This window comes from Triticum urartu, chromosome 3, assembly GCF_003073215.2.
Source record: "Triticum urartu cultivar G1812 chromosome 3, Tu2.1, whole genome shotgun sequence".
NCBI lineage: Eukaryota > Viridiplantae > Streptophyta > Magnoliopsida > Poales > Poaceae > Triticum > Triticum urartu.
Window position 1 is genome coordinate 651,263,234 of NC_053024.1, and position 19,303 is coordinate 651,282,536.

Genomic DNA, 19,303 nt, shown 5'->3' on the forward strand with positions numbered 1-19,303 from the left:
ATGGCAGTACAAACTAGTTTAAATCAGGTGCTTGACAAAAACAGTGCATAAACTGATATTACACTTGGGATAACAGACTAGTTTTACTTCACTTTCCCCTCAATCAAATCATGATATTTGTTGACATAGCTTACTATTGGTGAAACATAAGAAGGCAGGGACATTTAGGAACGAAATGGCGGTCTTGGCATCAACAAGTACATGTAGCTTTTACTTAACATCGACTCAAAGATCAACTCCAACAGTGAGGTTCAGATCTACTTCACTACATAAAAAAAAATTTAGATGTAGTTCATTATCTAAAAATATTATTATGTTATTAAACAACATCATTCATATCAACATTGATAGTGACCAAATCGACAGAATCCATACCAGGTTGAGGTCGGTTTCATCTTCAAAATCTTCAAGCATGTCGGCATCCATAAGTCACTTCAGCCACAACAGCATGGACTTATGCTTGATAGACTCTCTCTCGGCGTCGCCGAGCACAGCCTCCACCGACTCTATTGTGACCTTGATGACTGTCAAGGCGAGCATGCACCCGAGTGCCACCCCGACTGTCGACATGGCTCGTGCCTGCTGAGTTGGGCTGTGTGCTGAATATAGTGGATTTGTCATTGAAGCTCCGGCCCTTATCAATCTAACAAAGCATTGGAAGCAAAAAAAACTAATCAGCAACTGCGGAATCAGTCATGACCTGTTTTACAGAATACAGATATCACAGACTAGCAAATAATCAAGTCAATTAATAATATTTATAAAATCTTAGACAAAAGGGAGTTGCCCACCTACTCCATTAAGCATAAGGAAGCAACATTCAGAATTTAGTTACATGTCCACTGTATAAAGCTCATGTGCTTGGTCAGATACTTTTACAGATTCAAACTAGTAACCAGAACTGAAGAGTAATGCAAAGTCGTGAACTTGCAAGGAATAAGGTAGAGTAAGAGATATGGACCTGTGACGGTGCTGCGCCGGGCTCTCCACAGATCCGGCCTGGATTACGCCGATGGCAGCGTGATCCGGCAAGGTCAAGTGCCTCTTGGACGCCCAGTAGCCCACTCAAAGCAGCTCACCATCACTCCGCCGGAGTTGGCCATGATGTCCGGTAGGATCAGCGCGCCCTTCTTTGCCAGAATCTGCACCACAAACATGAACATTTCTCTGCTGTCAGTCAATGTGTGAATGTGTCAACAAATTCAGCATAGTTTTATGGCAAAATGTTGGTGTTCTTGCCTCGTCGGCCTCGGGGTCTGTTGGGTGGTTAACAGCCTCAATGATGTACTTTGCTTTGATGGCATCGGCATTGTCCCTAGTAGAAGAAGATAATTGAACGGACTTTTTATTAACAAAAATGTATTCAGATACACAAAAAATAACAGCCAGGAGGATACTTTAACTGAGCTTCTGAGCAGTAATCTGATAAAGATTGGATGAAGTGAGATGGGACGAGGAAATAGAAGATTACTTGTTTATGACTCCTCCCAGAGCTGCCGGGATGAGCACGTCGCACTCTTCCGTGAGCAGCGAGGTCGGGTCGACGACGTCGCCTCCGTCAAAGCCCTTGATCCCGCGGTTCTCTGCCGAGTGCTTCATCAGCTTGGCTATGTCAATGCCATTAGAGTTCTTGACAGCCCCTGTGATATCTCTGATGGAGACCACCTTGCCACCAGCTTCAGTGATCAATTGGGCAGCCCAAGAGCCAATATTGCCAAATACCTGAAAAAGGCAAGAAGATAATAATTGCTCATTTGTGCAAATGTAGATGATGAAACAGAGTTCTGGCCTTGCTCCGCAATGTATGGCGCCATTGTACACAACGATTATTACTAGCATTGTGTAGGCATGCTTGTATATATTTGGCAGAATATATTACTTGTGGGTGCTCATTGTGTGCTCCTTTCCCCTTTAATTTCAGCGCGTGAGGTGGGAGATTAGAAAGATACTGACATATCAAGCACAGAACTTTGCAATTGCCACTGATGGTGTCTCCATTGTAAGCCTAAGCTTTGACAAGATGCTTGTCTCTAAATTATAAATGGGAAACATCTTAGCTTTGCGTGAAAATTAAAGAGACTGGCAAAAATTTCTCTGGCATTTTGAATGCGCAAAAGACCGAAGAAAAAGCAAATAATCTTAGTGAGTTCAGATAAAACAGATAATTACCTTAAGAAGAGTTCAATTGCAATTATCTAGTTGGATAAAGTTTAATTTATGCTAAAGGCCTTGTGAACGATACTACTTAAGATTTGCATGCTAGATCATGGCTCTTACTCCTAAAATCATTGGCAAGTGCTGATAACAAAATAAAAATGTTCTTACTTGCTACCATTAAAAAAGGATTTGTGTACAAGATTTTGATCTTAATGCCTGTTCTTCATTTCTGCAAGCTTATATGGTACATAAAAATTCAAAACAAGAGGAGTATAGCTAACCTGAAACTGTTATAGATCAATTCAAGAATCATATTCTTTTCTTAGAGATAAGGGGCACACCCCTTGGTTTCATTTTATTTGAATGCAAGCACAAGTGCACAAGCAGTGTGATTTCTCGGATGCCAGCACAGGTGCAACCATCAGACTCCAAAAACAATTGAAAAAATTGTAGTGACAGCCACAGGTCGGCCAGAGTACAATCAGAATCATCAGCCAAATAAATGTCACCGAACAGAAGCGTTTGAAGATAGAGCATCAGGAAAGATGGAAAATCACAACATGAGTCCTCCGCAAAGATAGGACATCGTTACCACTGACGCAGGGCATCAAACTTGCTTGCAGTTAAGAATCATTGAATCAAAATAAAAGTGTATATCTATAATTGAAGTTCACACACACTACAGTTACATGTATCAGGATAACTGCATAGCTCCCCATGTGCATCAATCGACAAAGCACAAATCAAATCAATACATGTCGGGATCAACATAGGCGATGAAGGGGGGGGGGGCGTGCGTACCATGTCGGGCAGGATAACCTGCAGTCCGGCGGGGCCGGTGTCAACCTGGGCGACCTCGACCAGCAGCGGCGACTGCAGTGTTGGTAAGGTCGACGACTAGATGTAGGAGTTGGGGACGACCTCGTCCGGGCACGGCTGCTCCCCCTCCTTCCGGTGACGCTGCTGAAGATGCCGCCGCCACGACCACCCGCCTCCTCCGCTGAAGATGCCGCCGCCGCTGCTGAACATGGACGCCGATCTGGTCGATGACTCAGTGAGGAGCGGGGAGGAGAAGGCGCAGGAGAAGCGGCTGAGCCGGCGGCGCAGCGACCGGCAGAGGAGGAGGCGCGGAGGGGGGGGGGTGGGGAAGAAGCGTGTGGCGGCGCAGCGACACGGCAGAGGAGGAGGCGCGGAGAGGGGATCGACAGAGGGGGAAGAAGCGTGCGTGGCTAGGTTTTTTTTCCTTTTCTCCCAGCGCTGCACACTAAATTGGACGAATCTACCCTTTTGAAAAATGATTAGCCCCACCATAATCTTGTAATGGTCCCACAGTTATTTGTAATTTCATGTAATTTTACTCTCGTAACTCCTATTTCTCCACCGTTTGATCGTAGTGAATGGACGGCCCCTAAATTCGCCAATCATTGTAACAGTTGTATATTTTTTGACATGAAACATTGTTTACTACGGAGGGAGTAGTTACGAAAATAGAAATTGTTTACTGTGGAGTCCTGTCCTTGATAAATAAACTGCGAGTGTCCCGATGAGTGTACGTAGCGTTACAAAGGAAGGTTACAACCGCATAGGGGACAGGCTAAAACCAAAGACTGGAACGCCGGTCAAGAAGCTTAAGCTAGGAGCTGCTCTACAAAGAGCCGGATTGACCCCTAAACGAAAGCTGAAAGACCACACAGCTCTTCCGGTGAGCTAAACGCCCTGTTTGGACCTATAGGTTAAAGTTAGTTTGGTTTAGTTTGGACTCAACTAATTCAAATATATCCAAACAGGAGGGTTAGTTTGGGTTAGATGCATTTAACCCATGCAAAAAATCTAACCCATCCAAGAGGTGTTTATTTGGGTTACTTCTTCTCGGGATCATTAAAAACACATTTCTCTCGCTCTCCCTGCAGCAGACCCCCCCCCCCCCCCCCCCCCCCCCCCCCCCCCCCCCCCCCCCCCCCCCTCTCCACTTTCTCGAAGCTTCTCGTCCTCTTCTTTCCTCCCTCTCGCACCGTCCGTGAAGGCACCTCGACGTATCCGCTCTCTATCTAACCCTATCATCCAAATACCTTTTTGGCTAGAGTTAGTTCAGGATTAGTTCAGGATTAGAATCTAACTCTAACCTTTAACTGAGTTAGAGTATCCAAACAGGGCCAAAGACACCAGACTTCAGAAGAATATATATCAGCAGGCCAAATGCACTTGATTTGACTGAGATTTTGAAGTAGGTCAATGCATGATCCAAACACCTTCTTGACCACCTTATCTTCTTGACTGGACCGGTCTCCTCCCTGCGCGCGCATGCATGCGTGACTGTCAGCATGTTCGTCAGTTTTGCCTTTGAATTGCTCGGCCGGTCAAGTTGGGTGCCACGTCTTTGTACACTTGTGGACTGGACGCTTCCTTATCTTCAGCATGATGTACGCTCAAAACAAAATGGATTGTTCGTTCGAGCTCGTAGCAGCCCACGTACACTACGTACCTGCCGTTGACCCAGCGGGCGTGTACTTACAATCTTATCCATCCAATATTGTACGTACCCTCTCTGCTTGTATATTGTATTCATGGTGGTCCAAAATAATGCTGATTTAAATACTTGTCAATGCAAATTCAAAACGCGCTCAAAATGGCGGGACAGGTGCGCAAGCAGTCATGGGCGATCTAAGCAGTGACGATGGTCCCACAGATTGCAACGCGGGGCAAAAGATCAGGGGGCGTGTTGGGAAGGATGGTCAAAGGTCGCTTTATCATTTTTCTTGTCATGATTAATATTTTGGTGTTCGTCTGAATGGTTATTTTAGCATGCCAATGCACATTTGCCCACTCTAAATTTTTTTGTTGGCGAACTTGACCAAAATTTGAACAACACAATAACATGGCAAACAAGGTTTATTTATTTTCGCTCAAATCCGATTTATTTTAGATCAATTGAATTTTCGATACAACCTGGTATAGGGTACCAGAACTCATAGATACAAAAGTGACCCTAAACAAAAGGGATGTTGCAACTATAATTATGTGCCTTGGAATTATTGTCGGAGCCGAAGCTTTGTCGCTGTTGCACTACCATAGCTCTGGCTGACAATAAACAACATCGAGAGATCCAACCACTTAAGTGCCTGCAAAAACCTGTAGAGTAACAAATCTCGTTGAATTGCCACAAATAGTAGAGCATTGCATACAATTGAGATAGGCAACCCCGCCAAACATATCTGCGTCGGAGGGGGGCACCCCAATCTTGGAAGGCATCCGCTGTCGCCAGACCAAGCCGATGATCTTGGTCACAAAGACTTGAAAGAAGAGATTGAAGGAAATACGCCCTAGATGCAATAATAAAGTTATTATTTATTTCCTTATTTCATGATAAATGTTTATTATTCATACTAGAATTGTATTAACCGGAAACATAATACATGTGTGAATACATAGACAAACAGAGTGTCACTAGTATGCCTCTACTTGACTAGCTCGTTGAATCAAAGATGGTTAAGTTTCCTAGCCATAGACATGAGTTGTCATTTGATTAACGGGTCACATCATTACAGAATGATGTGATTGACTTGACCCATTCCGTTAGCATAGCACTTGATCATTTAGTTTGTTGCTATTGCTTTCTTCATAACTTATACATGTTCCTGTGACTATGAGATTATGCAACTCCCGTTTACCGAAGGAACATTTTGTGTGCCAAACAAACGTCACAACGTAACTGGGATGATTATAAAGGTTGCTCTACAGGTGTCTCCAAAGGTACTTGTTGGGTTGACGTATTTCGAGATTAGGATTTGTCACTCCGATTGTCGGAGAGGTATCTCTGGCCCACTCGGTAATGCACATCACTTAAGCCTTGCAAGCATTACAACTAATGAGTTAGTTGCGGAATGATGTATTACAGAACGAGTAAAGAGACTTGCCGGTAACGAGATTGAACTAGGTATTGGAATACCGACGATCGAATCTTGGGCAAGTAACATACCGATGACAAAGGGAACAACGTATGTTGTTATGCGGTTTGACCGATAAATATCTTCATAGAATATGTACGAACCAATATGAGCATCCAGGTTCCGCTATTGGTTATTGACCGGAGACGTGTCTCGGTCATGTCTACATAGTTCTCGAACCCGTAGGGTCCGCACGCTTAAAGTTCGGTGACGATCGTAATTAGGGTTTTTGTGTTTTGATGTACCGAAGGTTGTTCGGAGTCCCGGATGTGATCATGGACATGACGAGGAGTCTCGAAATGGTCGAGACATAAAGATTGATATATTGGAAGCCTACATTTGGATATCGGAATCGTTCCGGGTGAAATCAGGATTTTACCCGAGTACCGGGGGGTTACCGGAACCTTCCGGGGGTTAATGGGCCTACATGGGCCCTAAGGGAGAAGAGGAGGGCCGGCTAGGGCAGGCCACGCGCCCCCTCCCCCCTAGTCCGAATAGGACAAGGAGGGGGGGGGGCGGCACCCCCCTTTCCTTTTCCCCCCTTCCCCTTTCGTTCTCCAACAAGGCAAGAGGGGGGAGTCCTACTCCCGATGGGAGTAGGACTCCTCCCGGCGCACCCCTAGGGGCCGGCCGCACCTCCCCCTCCCTCCTTTATATACGGGGGCAGGGGGCACCCCATGACACACAAGTTGATCTTCGTGATCGTTCCTTAGCCGTGTGCGGTGCCCTCTTCCACCATATTCCACCTCGGTCATATCATTGCGGTGCTTAGGCGAAGCCCTACGTCGGTAGAACATCATCACCGTCATCACGCCGTCATGCTGACGAAACTCTCCCTCAACACTCGGCTGGATCGGAGCTCGAGGGACGTCACCGAGTTGAACGTGTACAGAACTCGGAGGTGACGTACGTTCGGTACTTGGATCGGTCGGATCAGGAAGACGTACGACTACTTCCTGTACGTTGTGTCAACGCTTCCATTGCCGGTCTACGAGCGTACGTAGACAACACTCTCCCCTCTCGTTGCTATGCATCACCATGATCTTGCGTGTGCGTAGGAAAATTTTGAAATTACTACGTTCCCCAACAGTGGCATCCGAGCCAGGTTTTATGCATTGATGTTATATGCACGAGTAGAACACAAGTGAGTTGTGGGTGACACAAGTCATACTGCTTACCAGCATGTCATACTTTGGTTCGGCGGTATTGTTGGATGAAGCGGCCCGGACCGACATTACGCGTACGCTTACGCGAGACTGGTTCTACCGACGTGCTTTGCACACAGGTGGCTGGCGGGTGTCAGTTTCTCCAACTTTAGTTGTATCGAGTGTGGCTACGCCCGGTCCTTGCGAAGGTTAAAACAGCACCAACTTGATAAACTATCATTGTGGTTTTGATGCATTAGGTAAGAACGGTTCTTGCTAAGCCCGTAGCAGCCACGTAAAACTTGCAACAACAAAGTAGAGGACGTCTAACTTGTTTTTGCAGGGCATGTTGTGATGTGATATGGTCAAGACATGATGCTAAATTTTATTGTATGAGATGATCATGTTTTGTAACCGAGTTATCGGCAACTGGCAGGAGCCATATGGTTGTCGCTTTATTGTATGCAATGCAATCACGCTGTAATGCTTTACTTTATCACTAAGCGGTAGCGATAGTCGTGTAAGCATAAGATTGGCGAGACGACAACGATGCTACGATGGAGATCAAGGTGTCGCGCCGGTGACGATGGTGATCATGACGGTACTTCGGAGATGGAGATCACAAGTACAAGATGATGATGGCCATATCATATCACTTATATTGATTGCATGTGATGTTTATCTTTTATGCATCTTATCTTGCTTTGATTGACGGTAGCATTATAAGATGATCTCTCACTAAATTTCAAGATAAAAGTGTTCTCCCTGAGTATGCACCGTTGCCAAAGTTCGTCATGCCCAGACACCACGTGATGATCGGGTGTGATAAGCTCTACGTCCATCTACAACGGGTGCAAGCCAGTTTTGCACACGCAGAATACTCAGGTTAAACTTGACGAGCCTAGCATATGCAGATATGGCCTCGGAACACTAGAGACCGAAAGGTCGAGCATGAATCATATAGTAGATATGATCAACATAATGATGTTCACCATTGAAAACTACTCCATTTCACGTGATGATCGATTATGGTTTAGTTGATATAGATCACGTGATCACTTAGATGATTAGAGGGATGTCTATCTAAGTGGGAGTTCTTAAGTAATATGATTAATTGAACTTTAATTTATCATGAACTTAGTCCTGGTAGTATTAGTATATCTATGTTGTAGATCAATAGCTCGCATTTAGCTCCTCTGTTTTATTTTTGATATGTTCCTAGAGAAAACTAAGTTGAAAAATGTTAGTAGCAGTGATGCGGATTGGATCCGTGATCTGAGGATTACCCTCATTGCTGCACAGAAGAATTATGTCCTTGATGCACCGCTAGGTGACAGGCCTATTGCAGGAGCAGATGCAGACGTCATGAACGTTTGGCTAGCTCAATATGATGACTACTTGATAGTTTAGTGCACCATGCTTAACAGCTTAGAATCAAGATTTCAAAGATGTTTTGAACGTCATGGACCATATGAGATGTTCCAGGAGTTGAAGTTAATATTTCAAGCAAATACCCGAGTTGAGAGATATGAAGTCTCCAACAAGTTCTATAGCTAAAAGATGGAGGAGAATAGCTCAAGCAGTGAGCATGTGCTCAGATTGTCTGGGTACTACAATCGCTTGAATCAAGTGGGAGTTAATCTTCCAGATAAAATAGTGATTGACAGAATTCTCTAGTCACCATCACCAAGTTAGTAGAACTTCATGATGAACTATAGTATGCAAGGGATGACATAAATGATTCCCGAGTTTTTTCATGATGATGAAATCGATGAAGGTAGAAATCAAGAAAGAGCATCAAGTGTTGATGATTAACAAGACCACTAGTTTCAAGAAAAGGGAAAGGGAAGAAAGGGGAACTTAAAGAAGAATGGCGAGAAAGTTGCTACTCAAGTGAAAAACCCAAGTCTGGACCTAAGCCTGAAACTGAGTGCTTCTACTGCAAAGGGACTGGTCACTGGAAGCGGAACTACCCCAAGTAATTGGCGGATAAGAAGGATGGCAAAGTGAACATAGGTATATTTGATATACATGTTATTGATGTGTACTTTACTAGTGTTTATAGCAACCCCTTAGTATTTGATACTAGTTCAGTTGCTAAGAATAGTAACTCGAAACGGGAGTTGCAGAATGAACAGAGACTAGTTAAGGGTGAAGTGACGATGTGTATTAGAAATGGTTCCAAGATTGATATGATCATCATCGCACACTCCCTATACTTTTGGATTAGTGTTAAACCTAAAATAAATGTTATTTAGTGTTTGCATTGAGCATGAATATGATTGGATCATGTTTATTGCAATACGGTTATTCATGTAAGTTAGAGAATAATTGTTGTTCTGTTTACATGAATAAAACCTTCTATGGTCATACACCCAATGAAAATGGTTTGTTGGATCTCGATCGTTGTGATACACATTTTCATAATATTGAAGCCGAAAGATGCAAATTTAATAATGATAGTGCAACTTATTTGTGGCAATGCCGTTTAAGTCATATTGGTGTAAAGCGCATGAAGAAAATTCATGCTGATGGGTTTTTGGAATCACTTGATTATGAATTAGTTGATGCTTGCGAACCATGCCTCATGGGCAAGATGACTAAGACTCCGTTCTCCGGAACAATGGAGCGAGCAAAAGATTTGTTGGAAATCATACATACTGATGTATGTGGTCCGATGAATATTGAGGCTTATGGCAGGTATCATTATTTTCTGATCTTCACAGATGATTTGAGCAGATATGAGTATATCTACTTGATGAAACATAAGTCTGAAACATTTGAAAAGTTCAAATAATTTTAGAGTGAAGTGGAGAATCATCGTAACAAAAATAAAAGTTTCTACGATATGATCGCAGAAGTAAAATATTTGAGTTACGAGTTTGGCAAGAAACCTAAGCTGTCATTTCTTAAAGTTTGAGGTTGTAGTGCTTATGTGAAAAAGTTTCAACCTGATAAGCTCAAACCCAAATCGGAGAAGTGCATCTTCATAGGATACCCAAAATAAAATGTTGGGTACACCTTCTATCACAGATCCGAAGGCAAGATATTCATTGCTGAGAATGGATCCTTTCTAGAGAAGGAGTTTCTCTCGAAAGAAGTGAGTGGGAGGAAAGTAGAACTTGATGAGGTAACTGTACCTGCTCCCTTATTGGAAAGTAGTTCATCACAGAAATCTGTTCCTGTGACTACTACACCAATTAGTGAGGAGTCTAATGATGATGATCATGCAACTTCAGATCAAGTTACTACCGAACCTCGTAGGTAAACCAGAGTGAGATTCGCACCAGAGTGGTACGGTAATCCTGTTCTGGAGGTCATGTTACTTGACCATGACGAGCCTATGAACTATGAGGAAGCGATGATGAGCCCAGATTCCGCGAAATGGCTTGAGGCCATGAAATCTGAGATGAGATCCATGTATGAGAACAAAGTATGGACTTTGATTGACTTTCCCATTGATCGGCGAGCCATTGAGATTAAATGGATCTTCAAGAGGAAGACGGACGCTGATAGTAGTGTTACTATCTACAAAGCTAGAATTGTCGCAAAAAGGTTTTCGACAAGTTCAAGGTGTTGACTACGATGAGAGTTTCTCACTCGTACCTATGCTTAAGTCTGTCCGAATCATGTTAGCAATTGCCAAATTTTATGAAATCTGGCAAATGGATAAACAAAACTGCATTCCTTAATGGATTTATTAAAGAAGAGTTGTATATGATGCAAGCAGAAGGTTTTGTCAATCCTAAAGGTACTAACAAAATATGCAAGCTCCAGCGATCCATCTATGGACTGGTGCAAGCATCTCGGAGTTGGAATAGACGCTTTGATAAGTTTATTGAAAGAACATGCGGTGCCCCCATGTTTGGTTTTGGTAATTGATGACAATCTCTATGGACTAATGGTTGCCTTGAGTTATATTTGAAGGTTTTGTCCATAGGCTTTTCTTGGAGTACATGTGTTGGTTTCAAGGAGAGTTTGTGTCGACCAAGGTGTTATTCAAGGAATTATCCAAAGATTGGTCATGTGAGAGTTGAGCTTATTGCAAGCATGTCTTGAAGAAGAAGATTGTGTGATCATTCATGTCTACCTTCAAGACATCATTCAAATGAAGAGAATTGGAAAGGTTCAAGGATGATCAAGACTAAGTCAAGAGTGAATCAAGTTGATCAACTCACAAAGCTCAGAAGATGTACCGAGAGGGATCAAGTGATCCCATGGTATGGTAAGAATTGTCAATTACGCTTTGTGTACTAACCCATGGTCTTCGTGTCATCAAAGCATATAGTTTTATACAGACTTGCGGTGAAGCCTGTATTTACAAGAAAGTGAGTGGGAGCACTACAACATTTCTGATAAGTATATGTGAATGACATATTGTTGATCGGAGATAATGTAGAATTATTCTGCAAAGCATAAAGGAATGTTTGAAAGGAGTTTTTCAAAGAAAGACCTCGGTGAAACTGTTTACATATTGAGCATCAAGATCTATAGAGATAGATCAAGACGCTTGATAAGTTTTTCAATGAATACATACCTTGACAAGATTTTGAAGTAGTTCAAAATGAAACCGTCAAAGAAGGAGTTCTTGCCTGTGTTACAAGGTGTGAAGTTGATTAAGACTCAAAACCCGACCACGGCATAAGATAGAGAGAGAATGAAAGTCATTCCCTATGCCTCAGCCATAGGTTCTGTAAAGTATGCCATGTTGTGTACCAGATCTATTGTATACCCTGCCCTGAGTTTGGCAAGGGAGTACAATAGTGATTTAGGAGTAGATCACTGGACATTAGTAAAAATTATCCTTAGTGGAATAAGGATATGTTTCTCGATTATGGAGGTGACAAAAGGTTCGTCGTAAAGGGTTACGTCGATGCAAATTTTGACACTGATCCAGATGACTCAAAATCTCAATCTGAATACATATTGAAAGTGGGAGAAATTAGCTAGAGTAGCTCCGTGCAGAGCATTGTTGACATAGAAATTTGCAAAATACTTACGGATCTGAATGTGGCAGACCCGTTGACTAAACTTCTCTCACAAGCAAAACATGATCACACCTTAGTACTCGTTGGGTGTTAATCACATAGCGATGTGAACTAGATTATTGACTCTAGTAAACCCTTTAGGTGTTGGTCACATGTCGATGTGAACTATGGGTGTTAATCACATGGTGATGTGAACTATTGGTATTAAATCATATGGCGATGTGAACTAGATTATTGACTCTGGTGCAAGTGGGAGACTGAAGGAAATATGCCCTAGAGGCAATAATAAAGTTATTATTTATTTCCTTATATCATGATAAATGTTTATTATTCATGCTAGAATTGTATTAACATGAAACATAATACATGTGTGAATACATAGACAAACAGTATGTCACTAGTATGCCTCTACTTGACTAGCTCATTGATCAAAGATGGTTAAGTTTCCTAACCATATACAAAGTGTTGTCATTTGATTAATGAGATCACATCATTAGGAGAATGATGTGATTGACTTGACCCATTCCGTTAGATTAGCACACGATCGTTTAGTATTCTGCTATTGCTTTCTTCATGACTTATACATGTTCCTATGACTATGAGATTATGCAACTCCCCTTTACCGGAGGAACACTTTGTGTGCTACCAAACGTCACAACGTAACTGGGTGATTATAAAGGTGCTCTACAGGTGTCTTTGAAGGTACTTGTTGGGTTGGCATATTTCGAGATTAGGATTTGTCACTCCGATTGTCGGAGAGGTATCTCTGGGCCCTCTCGGTAATGCACATCACTTAAGCCTTGCAAGCATTGCAACTAATGAGTTAGTTGCGGGATGATGTATTACAGAACGAGTAAAGAGACTTGCCGGTAACGAGATTGAACTAGGTATTGAGATACCGACGATCGAATCTCGGGCAAGTAACATACCGATGACAAAGGGAACAAAGTATGTTGTTATGTGGTTTGATCGATAAAGATCTTCGTAGAATATGTGGGTGCCAATATGAACATCCAGGTTCCGTGATTGGTTATTGACCGGAGACATGTCTCAGTCATGTCTACATAGTTCTCGAACCCGTAGGGTCCGCACGCTTAACGTTTCGATGATGGTTATATTATGAGTTTATATGTTTTGATGTATCGAAGGTTGTTCGGAGTCCCGGATGTGATCCCGGACATGACGAGGATTCTCAAAATGGTCGAGACATGAATATTGATATATTGGAAGCCTATGTTTGGATATCGGAAGTGTTCCGGGTGAAATCGGGATTTTACCGGAATACCGGGAGGTTACCGGAACCCCCCGGGGGCTTAATGGGCCTACATGGGCCTTAGTGGAAATAGAGGGCAGCAAGGGGAGTGTGGGGCGCGCCCCCCAAGGCCCAAACCGAATTGTTTTAGGGCAAGGGGGGCCAGCCCACTCTTTCCTTCTCCCCCTCTCCCTTTCCTTCCCCCTCTCCTACTCCTACTAGGAATAGGAGGAGTCCTACTCCTAGTGGGAGTAGGACTCCCCCTTGGCGCGCCTCTCCCTGGCCGGCCACCTCCTCCCCTTGCTTCTTTATATACGGGGGCAGGGGGCACCCCAAAGGGACAACAATTGATCGTTTGATCTTTTAGCCGTGTGCGGTGCCCCCTCCACCATAGTCCACCTCGATAACACTGTAGCGGTGCTTAGGCAAAGCCCTGCATCGGTAAAACATCATCATTGTCACCACACCGTCGTGCTGACGAAACTCTCCCTCAACACTCGGCTGGATCGGAGTTCGAGGGACGTCATCGGGCTGAACGTGTGCTGAACTCGGAGGTGCCGTACATTCGGTACTTGATCGGTCGGATCGTGAAGACGTACGATTACATCAACCGCGTTGTGCTAACGCTTCCACTTTCGGTCTACGAGGGTACGTGGACAACACTCTCCCCTATCGTTGCTATGCATCACCATGATCTTGCGTGTGCGTAGGATTTTTTTTTGAAATTACTACATTCCCCAACACCCCCTCCCCCTCTAGTCCGAATTGGACAAGGAGGGGGGGGGCGCCCCCTTTCTTTCTCTTCCTCTCTCCCTTCCTTCTCCTCTCCTACTTCAACTAGGAAAAGAAGGAGTCCTACTCCCGGTGGGAGTAGGACTCCCCCCTTGGCACGCCCTCCTCCTTGGCCGGCCGCCTCCCCCTAGCTCCTTTATATACGGGGGCAGGGGGGCACCCTATAGACACAACAATTGATCTGTTGATCTCTTAGCCGTGTGCGGTGCCCCCCTCCACCATAATCCACCTTGGTTATATCATAGCGGTTCTTAGGCGAAGCCCTGCATCGGTAGCTTCATCAACATCCTCACCACGCCATCGTGCTGACGAAACTCTTCCCCGAGCTCTACTGGATCGTGAGTTCGCGGGACGTCACCGAGCTGAACGTGTGCTGAACGCGGAGGTGCCATACATTCGGTATTGAGGATCGGTCGATCGTGAAGACGTATGACTACATCAACCGCGTTGTTAATAATGCTTCCGCTTAACGGACTACGAGGGTACGTGGACGACACTCTCCCCTCTTGTTGCTATGCATCACTATGAACTTGCGTGTGCGTAGGATTTTTTTTGAAATTACTACGTTACCCAACATGTACGTACGTGTACATGCTACGTGCGTGCCTCTACTACGACACGTGCGCACCTCTACTACCACACGTGCGCGCCTCTACATCGACCAGTATGTACATACACGTTCGCGACCAGAATGACAACGCTACGTATGCTTCGACCGGGCGGGTCCCGGCTGTCAGGCACTTCCTTGCGTGCGAAGATGCAGCTGGTGGGTCCCAGCAGTCAGGGGGCGAATCATTTTTTTGCTCGTAATATGGACGCACTTCCTTGCGTGCGAAGATGTAGTTGGTGGGTCCCAGCAGTCAGGGGGGAATGTTTTTTTTGCGAAATACGCTGGCCCGTCCGGTGGGTCCCTGTTGTCCGGTGGAGGAATAATAATTTTACGCATAATAAGGAGGCACTTCCTTGCTGCGGCCGTGGACCCAGCTGTCAGCCTCTCAACGTACAGCACTCTTCCGATGGAAGTCGTTCGTTGACCACATTGACCATGCCGCGCCGAGAGCACCAAGGCGGTGGACAACGACGAGGCCTGGGAAGGGAGCGACGCGGAGCCGGGGAAGATGCGGCAGTGGATGCCCACACGGAGAGGAGTACGAGGGTTCACTGGTTCGGCTGCGGTGTGAGGCTGCCGTCGCTGTAGGGCCTGGCCAGCGATGGGAGTAGTAGGGGGCGGTGAGGCCTCCGCGGAAGCATAGCCAGCCACGGGAGGCAAGAGCACGTGGTGGTTTGGACGGCTGGAGCATGAAAATCAGAGGTTGAAGAAGTGATACGTCTCCAACGTATCTATAATTTTTGATTGCTGCATGCTATTATATTATCTATTTTGGATGTTAATGGGCTTATTTTTACAGTTTTATATTATTTTTGGGACTAACCTATTAACAGGAGGCCCAGCGCAAAATGCTGTTTTTTGCCTATTTTAGAGTATCGCCGAAAAGGAATATCAAACGGAGTCCAAACGGAATGAAACCTTCGGGAGCGTTATTTTTGGAACAGACGTGATCCAGGAGACTTGGAGTGGACGTCAAGAGACAACGAGGCGGCAACGAGGCAGGGGGGCGCGCCCACCCCCTGGGCGCGCCCTCCACCCTCGTGGTCCCCTTGTTGCTCCACCGACGTACTTCTTCCTCCTATATATATATCCATATACCCCGCAAACATCCAGGAGCACCACGAAACCCTATTTCCACCGCCGCAACCTTCTGTACCCAAGAGATCCCATCTTGGGGCCTTTTCCGGAGCGCCACCGGAGGGGGCATTGATCACGGAGGGCCTCTACATCAACTCCATGGCCCCTCTGATGATGTGTGAGTAGTTTACTTCAGACCTTCGGGTCCATAGCTAGTAGCTAGATGGCTTCTTCTCTCTCTTTGGATCTCAATACAAAGTTCTCCTCGATTCTCTTGGAGATCTATTCGATGTAATCTTGTTTTGCGGTGTGTTTGTCGAGATCCGATGAATTGTGGGTTTATGATAAAGTTTATCTATGAACAATATTTGAATCTTCTATGAATTCTTTTATGTATAATTGGTTTATCTTTGCAAGTCTCTTCGAATTATCAGTTTGGTTTGGCCTACTAGATTGATCTTTCTTGCAATGGGAGAAGTGCTTAGCTTTGGGTTCAATCTTGCGGTGCTCGATCCCAGTGACAGAAAGGGAAACGATACGTATTGTATTTTTGCCATCGAGGATAAAAAGATGGGGCTTACATCATATTGCATGAGTTTATCCCTCTACATCATGTCATCTTGCTTAAGGCGTTCCTCTATTCTTATGAACTTAATACTCTAGATGCATGTTGGATAGCGGTCGATGTGTGGAGTAATAGTAGTAGATGCAGAATCGTTTCGGTCTACTTGTCTTAGACGTGATGCCTATATACATGATCATGCCTAGATATTCTCATAATTATTCACTTTTCTATCAATTGCTCGACAGTAATTTGTTCACCCACCGTAATACTTATGCTATCTTGAGAGAAGCCACTAGTGAAACCTATGGCCCCCGGGTCTATTTTCCATCATATAAGTTTCCATCTACTTTATTTTGCAATCTTTACTTTCAATCTATATCATAAAAATACCAAAAATATTTATCTTATTATTATCATCTCTATCAGATCTAACTCTTGCAAGTGGCCGTGAAGGGATTGACAACCCCTTTATCGCGTTGGTTGCGAGGTTCTTTTTTGTGTGTGTAGGTACGAGGTGACTCGCGCATGGTCTCCTACTGGATTGATACCTTGGTTCTAAAAAACTGAGGGAAATACTTACACTGCTTTACTGGATCACCCTTTCCTCCTCAAGGGAAAACCAACGCAGTGCTCAAGAGGTAGCAAGAAGCAGGACAACCGTTGGATGTTAACAATCCAATAGTCACTAGTGATAGAATCGTTTGTTGAGTTGACAAAGCCCTCCGTCCGCGTCAACTTAGTAGGCCCACAAGTCAGCCTCCCACTATGGTGGGTCCCAACTAGTAGGGGGAGTATTCATTTCTTTGTCCGTAATAATGAGGCATTTCCTTGCGTGCGAAGATATAGCTGGTGGGTCTGAGCTGTCAGCGGGAGTATTCATTCTTTTTGGCGTAGTAAGGAGGTACTTGCTTGCATGCGGCCACGGACCATGTGGGTCCCAACTGTCAGCCTCCATGTATGTCCCTCTTCCTGAAAGATCGTGGATGTCGCCTAGAGGGGGGGGGTGAATAGGCGCTTTAAAATAATTACGGTTTAGGCTTGAACAAAAGCGGAATAAACCTAGCGGTTAATTTGCCAAGCACAGAACCTAAAAAAACTAGGCTCACCTATGTGCACCAACAACTTATGCTAAGCAAGATAAGCAACTATGTGATAGCAAGATATATGAGAAAGAACAATATAGCTATCTCAAAGTAAATTGCATAAGTAAAGGGCTCGGTTAAGAGATAACCGAGACACGCGGAGAAGATGATGTATCCCGAAGTTCACACCCTTGCGGATGCTAATCTCTGTTTGGAGCGGTGTGGAGGCACAATGCTCCCCAAGAAGCCACTAGGGCCACCGTAATCTCCTCACGCCCTCGCACAATGCAAGATGCCGTGATTCCACTATGGGACCCTTGAGGGCGGTCACCGAACCCGTACAAATGGCAACCCTTGGGGTGGTCACCGAACCCGTACACTTTGGCAACCCTTGGGGGCGGTCATCGGTACCCGTCAAATTGCTCGGGGCGATCTCCACAACCTAATTGGAGACCCCGACGCTTGCCCGGAGCTTTACACCACAATGATTGAGCTCCGAACACCACCAACCATCTAGGGCGCCCAAGCACCCAAGAGGAACAAGCTCAAGGGTACCAAGCACCCAAGAGTAATAAGCTTCTCAACTTGTAACTTCCACATATCACCATGGAGAACTCAAACCGATGCAGCAAATGCAATGGCAAGGGAACACGGAGTCCCCAAGTCCTTCTCTCTCAAATCCCACCGAAGCAACTAATGCTAGGGAGGAAAATGAGAGGAAGAACAAGAAGGAGAATACCAAGAACTCCAAGATCTAGATCCAAGGGGTTCCCCTCACATAGAGGAGAAAGTGATTGGTGGAAATGTGGATCTAGATCTCCTCTCTCTTTTCCCTCAAAAACTAGCAAGAATCCATGGAGGGATTGAGAGTTAGCAAGCTCGAAGAAGGTTAACAATGGGGGAAGAACACGAGCTCAAAGGATAAGGTTCATTGGGGAAGAAGACCCCCTCTTATAGGAGGGGGAAAATCCAACCGTTATGTGCTTAGCCCACACACGAGCGGTACTACCGCTCCACGAGCGGTACTACCGCTTAGCATGGTCAAAACACCCCAACGAGAGAGAAAAACACGAGCTGAAAAACTGCCAGAGAGGTAGAGCAGTATGAGCGGCACTACCGTTGTAGCCAGCGGTACTACCATTGGCCGCAGCGGTACTGCCGCTTGGCCCAGCGGTACTACCGCACAAGAGCGGTACTACCGCTCCTACTGCCGCTGAACCCGACACGAGAAGAGCAGGACCCAAAATCGAGGCGGTAGAAGAGCGGCACTACAGTGGTACTATGGCTGAGAGCTCCAAGTGGTACTACCGCTTGGGCTCGCGGTACTACCGCTGGGACCAGACAAAAGCCACTCTCAAGAAACAAGAACTGCCACAACTTCTTCATATGAGCTCTGAATTGAGCAAACTCAAGCTTGTTGGATACAAGACGACGAGTAGTATCAAAACAATGACTGGTTATAGTAAGAAGAGGCAGGGGAGGAATGCCTAACAAAAAGAGGAGTGAAACCTCCAACTGAGAAGAACCGGAAAAACCTCCAACAACAAAAACATCATAGAAGATGCAAGTGAACTCCATTTTCGATGAACTCGAGCTTGTCATCCAGATGACCATAAGCTCTAAGACTCACAAAGAGAACCAAACAAGACCCAAGAAAGATACGATCAAGCTCTCAACGAATGATACGATCA

At 44.9% G+C, this 19,303-nt stretch overlaps 1 protein-coding gene across 1 annotated transcript; it reads right to left on the reverse strand.

Moving 5' to 3' along the window:
* Nucleotides 1-429: 429 nt before the first annotated feature.
* LOC125547110 (glutamate dehydrogenase 1, mitochondrial-like) lies at nt 430-1,839 on the reverse strand. Its single transcript, XM_048711118.1, has 4 exons — nt 1,472-1,839; nt 1,240-1,315; nt 1,066-1,142; nt 430-643 (listed from the first exon to the last, which is right to left on the reverse strand). The coding sequence occupies exons 1-4, from the start codon at nt 1,837-1,839 to the stop codon at nt 430-432; spliced, it is 735 nt and encodes a 244-aa protein (XP_048567075.1).
* Nucleotides 1,840-19,303: the final 17,464 nt, after the last annotated feature.